This window comes from Carassius auratus, chromosome 35 (assembly GCF_003368295.1).
Source record: "Carassius auratus strain Wakin chromosome 35, ASM336829v1, whole genome shotgun sequence".
Classification (NCBI taxonomy): domain Eukaryota; kingdom Metazoa; phylum Chordata; class Actinopteri; order Cypriniformes; family Cyprinidae; genus Carassius; species Carassius auratus.
The window spans coordinates 6,646,905-6,655,302 of NC_039277.1; the positions used below are offsets into that span (position 1 = coordinate 6,646,905).

An 8,398-nucleotide genomic window follows, 5' to 3' on the forward strand; every position below is an offset into this window, starting at 1 on the left:
TATGATCAATAATTTATTGCAACAACAAGTGAAAGATACAAGTGAAAGATATGAAAGATTTTCAGTCTTAAAATAAAGGCAATCACAAGAAAAACAAACATGCGAAGCAATACACATTTCATACTTTTTGCTTTTTTTTAAACTTTATATATTGCTTAAATTAAATTAAATCCTGGTGACAAAAGTGTTTATCCCAAGCCATTGTATGCGTTTCTGTATTGTTTTAATGAGCTTTACAAGACAAAAACAGAAACATTTTAAAAGTTGTATGTTTTTACCAATGATGTTGAGTACTTTCAATATTGTCACAAATATACAACACTATCACATCTATCTAGATATGTCAAACACTAATTTAGTTGATCACACTTTTCATGCCATTGATGATGCTGATTAGAAACGGAGTAACAGACATTAAAGATACACAACAAAACAGACATTGCACTTAATAGAAAGAAATACAAAGAAAATAAACATCCTTGCATTTCATCACATATTACTTCAAGAACTGACAGAAAATCATTGTTATAATAAGCATCTTAGTATAAGTGCATATAAAAGTGATTCAGTTGGTGGGATATATTAATAAACATATCTGCCTTTCATTGTGTCAGGATTATTATCATTTACGCACCAGCACAGCTCCTTCAAAACACATTACAAATTCCTGGCACCAACAAGAGTGATTGGTAGGTTTCGTGCCTTCATCTCTCGTGACATCTGACACCAGACACAAGCTCTGCAGAATGTGGCCACCAAGCAGTCATTACACATGGTACCCTGCAAATCAACACAAAAATATATTGGCTATATTACATCAGCAGTCATCATTATGAAACTTTTCACACATTATCCAATAGCTATAGAAAAAAATATTTTGATACTGTAATTTTAGTATGAAATTTGCTAAAATAATCCAAAACACGTTTGAATTACTGTGCTTGAGGGAGTAAACATTTGCATGAATTTACTTTTGCTTCAAAAAACCCTTAATTTATAGCCCCGGTCTCCCCTAAAAGTGCAGTAAACGTTGTTTTTGATTGACGAATCTTACCTTTATGCCATAACGCTGGCGCATTGAGACCCTCATGGACATGGTTATGGGTGGAATGATACCACAGAAATCCAGCAGGGGGAGACATAAACACTCACCGTATGTCTTTGCTTTTATACACGTGAAACACGCGAAACACCAGTAAGCAAAGCAACCTGTTTGCAGAGAGGGACGTAATAATAATACATTATTTATTATAAAGTTTTTCATGGATCATAGGACATTCTTCATAATTAAATGCTTTGGAGGTGTATTAGTGTGGATGTTAAAGATTTGAGCAGGTAAATTCAAATTCTGAATCCGAAACTGATTCAGGCGAACTGTCTCTTTAAGATGTCTCTGATCAATGACAGGAGCGAGTAGGAAATACTGATCAAAAGATATATTGTATTCCACAGAAATAAGGTAAGTCATGACATGAGGGTTAGTAAATAATGACAAAATATAATTTCCCTTGTCTTTGATTCCAAATGTAACTTACATTCAGGCACGTCATCACAGCAGTCACAGACCCGTGACCCCCACTGATCAGAATCTCTAGAGATCATAACAGGCTGGGGCTGCATGACTACCATTTGATTCGACATGCTTACACCTAAAAATTTACAACAGGCAGAGAAGCAGGATATGTTTTCAACATTCCAAATGTCACCAGTATGAACTTTTTGTGTTTATTAGTCCCCTTATTAGTTGACCACTGGCTCATGTGTTCTGTTCATTACCCTCTGTATTTAAGGTCTCTCTTTAGTTCAGTCTCTTGTGTGCTATTGCTGTTTCTCAATGTTTGTTTCATCCCTGCTTGTGTCTGGATTAACTGTTATTTTGTGGATTTTTGGATTAGAAACATTTTTGGATTATCTTCTTTTTTGTGTGCCTTGTATTACCCACACACACTGCGTGACAGAAAAGATGCTAATGCTTTTTTCTATTTATATTATATATAGCCTACACAGTAACCAACCCAGTCTCATATAAAAACGTACCCTGACTACGTTGGTCCAAAGTGCAAAACGTAGAGGGGTTACAATAATGGCCCTTGAATTGTATAACTGTTACGTTTTTTTTTGCCTATTCTTTTCCTATTGTTTAGCGTCCAAGTCACGTACTACTACTCATATACTACTGTTTAATATTTTTGCTGAAAAAGTATTATACCTTTTTTTTCAATATTTTGTGACATAATAATATATGTATATGTAAAAATATATTTACTGTCACTTTTGATAAATTTTATAAGTCCATGCTACATAAAAAAAAAGAGTTAAAATAAATAAATCTTCAAAAATTCGAATTTGAGGTAAGACTCTACTTACTCTACTTTGTTACTCTACTTTTGGTAGAGAAACTAAATTTTCAAAAAATGTAATTACATTTTTTAAAAGTATATATATATTGCATATATATTAATCAGCTTTTTTTTTCAACTTTGAAAATAAATAATGTTTTTTGAGTAGCACATTAACATATTAAAATGATTTCTGAAGGATCATGTGACACTGAAGACGGGAGCACTGGATATATATATATATATATATATATATATATATATATATATATATATATATATATATATATATATATATATATATATATATATATATACACACACACACACACACACACACACTGAAAGCATATTTAAATAAATAGTAATTTAAATAAATAATGACTTATGTAAAATATATTATTTTTTATTATTCATGTTTTCCTCATAAAAGAGATTACATTTTTAAATTGAAAGTGTTTACAGCTTTATGTAGCATTGAGATCTCACAAGTGTCACATTAAAATCTATTGTAGTCCTGATACAAAAGGTTAAATAATAATCTTAAAAATACAGATAAGATTGAAGAAAAGATCTTCTGATCCTGCATATCTTTGTAGAAAATCTAAACTCACCTCTGTGTTGACTGGTCCAACCTAATGCAAAGTATCTGCTGTTTCTAAATATGTGATCACAATCGTGCCTTTATACAGAGTACAAGACTATATATATATAAGAAGAAGAAGAAAAAAAAAACATTGGCTCTCAAGGAAACCTCCTTAACCAGTTCGACCCGTTCACAGCAGCATCTTTCAAGAAAAAAAAAAAAAGAACAAGCATTACACTTAAAAAGAAACACACACACACACACACACAAAACAGGGTGGAGAACAAGACTGCATTGCTCCATTGCATATGAAGAATCCAGACATGCTTCAAGTATGAAAATACATACAATAGGTCATCATGAAACTTGTGACATGAATGCCTACACTCTCAGAAAAAAAAAGTACAAAAGCTGTCACTGGGTTGGTACCATTCCAGAAGCATATTAGTATCTCATTGTTAGTACCTTATTAATATATATTAGTACCAGGTATTAGTACCTAAAGTATACATATTAGTATGTATATTAGTAATTACATATTAGTAATACATATCAGCCCAAGTGACAGCTTCTGATCCTTTCTTAGAGTGAACAAAGCAATTATTCAAAACCACAGAATAAAAACAGCCTCAAAGAAGTTAAAAATATATCCAGAATGTAAATGTCAAAGGCCGTCATTTGGAGAAAATAGTCAAGCTACATCTCTAACAGAAAAATCTAAAGACTTCCTCACTGAGATTCATATTCAGAGTTCATGTCAGATGAAAGCTGTTCGAATTTCAATTTCAATTTCATTTTTTTTTTTTTTTTTTTTTTTTGACAGGCTTCTGAACGTTCTCTGCTGAGGTAAAGAAATGTTGTTAGAGAATCTTGCAGAGCAGCATCCATTAAATATTTCCCTCAAGTGCCTCTCACTCATTAAAAATGCAATATATTAAGGATGGACCCGGTAACATGCTGAAACTCTTATCTTCACATCATGCAGAAAAATGTGAAGGATGGTGACAGTCATTGCGCAGCTTTTGACAGAGGCTTTTGTTTCAAGTGTTTTAACAGTTTCCTTAGACTCATATGAAAATATCTGAAGTATTTTGCCGGTTATATGAGTTCACATGGACATTAGTCAAGGTAGGTCAACAATAATGTAAATCTTTCATTCCTGCTTATGTTCTTCCTTGTTAGTTTGGTTTCTGTCCTCTTCCTATTGGCCTTTTCATTCTGAGTCATGTGATGCATCATCTTTAGTTGTTTCACATTATGTATTTACTGAAAGCATGACTTAAAGATGCACAGGATGAGCTGTGTCCCCTTCAGTAATCTCAGAGACAGATTGTGATTGAAGATGAGCAGAGCTACAACTTTCTCTACGGATTTATTAGTTTGGTTCCTGGATTAAAGTCAGTAAATTGTAAACAGAAGTCATGACAGAAGGGGGGGGGGGTGTATTGGGATATCCCTGAGTCACCAAATCATCTTCCTGTCTCCGTTGAAATGTTTGACAGACAACAACCCTAGTGTGAAAGTCCTATTGGAATTCCTATTCAAATTCGGAACCCGTCATGAAGGATCATTATGTGTTTTGCTTCAAACAATTTCAACATTAACACAAAACAATAAGCAGGTCTTACAAACTAGTTCCAAACAGGATAAAATGTCCCCATAGTAGTGGCTACAATGTACAAATAAATAAATACACAAATGATAGATAGATAGATGATGTATACTTCTGATGTATACTCGAAACACGGATTTTGTTTTAAATAAGCATTTCTATTAGTCATTATTAATAATTACTTATTAGAATATTTACAGAAAATTACACAAGCAACTAACCAAATCCTAACCATAAAGTAATTACTTGTTGTTAATTATTATTACTCAGTGTTTGCATATTTGTGTTATAACATTGCCAATGACATCTTGAAATGTAACCATATATAAATATAGATAGATAGCCTCCTATACCAACATATTATAATCATAATATACAATTATCTTTCTTTCTTTGCCCTTTTCATTTTGAAATAAATATCTACAGTAGAGTTAAAACTACCTCATTTAAAATCTGGCATTTGTTAAATTCTTATTCATTCCTGACTAGTTGCATAATTCAGTATAAATCCTGTATATGGGGATTTGATTAGGGATTCAATGGAATTAGAAGGGCAGTAATATTCTCTCGTGATCGTGTTTAGTTGAAAAAAAAAAATCATTCAAGAAGCGTGAGTGATTGACTATTGTGATCCTCAGAAAGAGCCATCCGGTCCACCGCATCCTTTGACTGGAAGACACCGAGCACGAGGACGGTCACTACCGGGGGACGCTGGTCAAGAGCAGTTAATCCTGCAGTTTTCCGCCTGAATAACGAAGTGGAATAAAACACGAGCTCCCTTGCAGAGACAACGACAAACTGCTAACACTGAGCAAACTGACACACCGGCCAACATATACACTGAAAATAACTCTTATATCCTCGCTACGTTCGTTTCGTCGTCCTCTACAGTTCTGAATGCTGTACTGTTGCGGTGGAAGGGAGAAGGTGGAGACGGAGCACACGGGCGCGGAGGAGGCGTTGATGAGCAGCGGGGAAGCGGACACCGTCACCGCTGGAAACCGGGAAGAGACTCCAGCTGCAGGGATGTTTGACACAGAGGACATGCCCGATCTCCTGCCTCCATCGGAGCAACTTCAACCGGGTCCTCGTGACTCGGTGTGTCAGATGCAGCATTTGCGGGTTGAGTTCAACAGTGACTGCTTGAGCCCCGATTCCCCTCAACGGAGGATAGGCCAGAGGGCCCCCAAACTCGGACTGATCGGACGGTCAAAGAGAGGTCAGTCATATTTTTTTTTCTGATTTTGTAAGGTAAATAACCGATTTTTAACCCACGTTTGTAGAGATCTCAGCGGTGGTTTTTACCCTTAACCGAAACAAAAAATTAAGGCACCCCATGGACTAAAAAAAAATAATAATAATAAAAACATTTAATGCTAATGTTTCTAAAGCTACATATACTATACAAAATCATATAGGGTAACAGGGTTGACAGTTTCATATTTCTCTTGTGCTCTAAAGTCCATGTAACTGTGATGTTTATTAAGCAGGGCATTCTTGATATTTTTACAAATACCCAGTTCCCAAAAATAACTCGGACAAAGTCATAGATGTAGATTGTAGAATATCTCCTACTAACAAACTTGAAAATATAAGATAAAAAGGAGACCGTTTGTAATAATTGCTATAATAACTTATGGAATTACACATTTAATATAATATTTAAATATTAAATAAGGTTAAACGTGGTTCATTCATGTTATTCTATAGTGATTTACTTAAACTCTGCACAGAGTCACTAAAGCATGACCCACATTTTCATCTCTGTTGAAAGTAAGATGTGAATTTTATTTTATAGTGGTCGTAGAGGACGAAGATCTTGATGACATCATGAACAACAATGACGGACCACTACCTGTCCCTCTCAGCAATGAGCCGTCCTGAGGCTCTCTAGATTGGTAATATTCTGGACCAGCTATTCATGAATGTGCCCTTCTGCCACGGGACAGTCGGGATACTTTCAGCAGGAGAAAAGTCGAACCCCTCTCCCAGTATCAGATTCACACAAGATCTGCATGCGTTTCAGCTGTAGTTTACTAGTCGCATGGCAGCAGCTGTCAGCCTTCAACAGGCCACACAGGTGATTTGTTGTGTAGTAGCTTTAGACCAGAGCTCTGTGTGTGACACTCGTGCCTCCCAGAGGGAGAAATGTGCATATGTAGGCTGATTAACATATTTCTGACCAAAGGCAAAGACCAGCCACTGTAGATCACTCTTTCCAGGCTTGTGCTGTTATAAAGATGTTGCCTTTCAGTATATTTATTTAAGCATTTGGCAAGAAGAACAGCACAATGCTCATGTGTTTTACTTTCTCTCAGAACTCTGGAAATGTACAGTATGCTGCTTCTTAAAGCCACAATTGTAACCTATCGTCCATGACAATATTCAAATGTCAACTAAAACTGGTATTTCTGAAATTGTATTAACACAAACTAAAAGTATATATAGGTTAAAAGGATCATTAGTTTCGTGATTGCTGTGGGTTTAGAACTAAACCTCTTTGATTACTTTTTTTTTTGTATATAATCTTAAATCATTTTACACCTCGTGGCTGAGAATTACTTTCCGAAAGGCTTCACATCTCTAGCTGGTTAATGTGCTTTTAAGCCTTATGAAACATTGCACGTTTCTATTAGTTATAAATGTTAAAAGCTTTGCACTTGCTTGATTATTGCCATGATAAGTTATTTTTGATGAAGTATGTAACAAGCTTATATGATTAGTTGGCTAAAGAATTTATATTGTTTTACGTGTTGCTTGCATTTCATATCTAAGCACTTGAAAAAAGAGAGACCTGCCAAAAAGAATAAATGTGCACAGTTTGACATAATAAATGACAAATTTACAGCTTGGCTTCATTGTATTGCACTGTTTTGGGGCAAAGTGTTAAACTGTTACATCTTTGTCCACTAGATGGCTACAAAACTTTTTACAAAAAAAATTCAATTTTCGCTTTTAAGCTTTTTGGCTATGGTAATTGTTCAATTTATTGCATTTGCAAACATTAATTTGCATCAGTCTACATACTTGCAAACTGCCTCAAAATCTACATGTTTAACGTTTGAAAAACCCTGAAAACTTAGAAGCGGGTTAAGTTTTTAAGGAACTTATATGACGTTCATCTCAAGGAATCCAAATAGTTATTGGCTCCATTATAATACCTAGATCTTGAAAACATTATAATTATATATGACTTCAATTAAATTCTCACACTGTATTGTTACTGTGGTTATTTTCTCAGGTGAATCCAATTTGTGTTGGCAAGTGTTAATAGGGGTCTATAACTAAAAGGAAACTTTTGTTGTGACTGAAACTATTGTGGAGTGTACTTAAAAGTATAGCGATGCCTATTTACCTGTAAAAGGATAAAACTACCAGTCTTTTATTTCTACTTTCTTCAGTTCGGCTTAGTCTGAATGAACAGGACCCACTCATCACGTTTGACCGATTAGACACACAGTTAACAGGAAATGATCTCTGAGTGGCAGTAGAGAGACTACCACAGGTGTGGAAAAGTACCTTACATTTGGTCTCAAATTTCTAGGAGAAACATAAATCCCCTTTGTAAACAATCATTTTTATAGACAAATGATAACTTATGTGAAAATGGCTGTTCCTAGTAATTGATACCCAATGCATATGCTGCTGATCCAGTCCATGATTCTACTTGGTGACCTATTTTCCTTTTACTCATATTCTCCCATTACAGGATTATTTACATTGACACATTCACAGCGTTAGGCAGAAACCACAGATTATGATGAAACGGGGGTCAGAAGACCATGCCACTCACCAAATCACTAATGGCTAAACAGCCACAGATTTCATTAGGCACATACAAAGAACATGACAATGGCCAGG

At 34.9% G+C, this 8,398-nt stretch overlaps 1 protein-coding gene across 1 annotated transcript; it reads right to left on the reverse strand.

The window, feature by feature from the left end:
- On the reverse strand, positions 1 to 3,090 carry LOC113054199 (cornifelin homolog B-like). The gene is made up of 4 exons (XM_026219564.1): positions 2,954 to 3,090; positions 1,536 to 1,649; positions 1,055 to 1,209; positions 1 to 780 (listed from the first exon to the last, which is right to left on the reverse strand). The coding sequence occupies exons 2-4, from the start codon at positions 1,639 to 1,641 to the stop codon at positions 658 to 660; spliced, it is 384 nt and encodes a 127-aa protein (XP_026075349.1). The 5' UTR covers positions 1,642 to 1,649; positions 2,954 to 3,090; the 3' UTR covers positions 1 to 657.
- Positions 3,091 to 8,398: the final 5,308 nt, after the last annotated feature.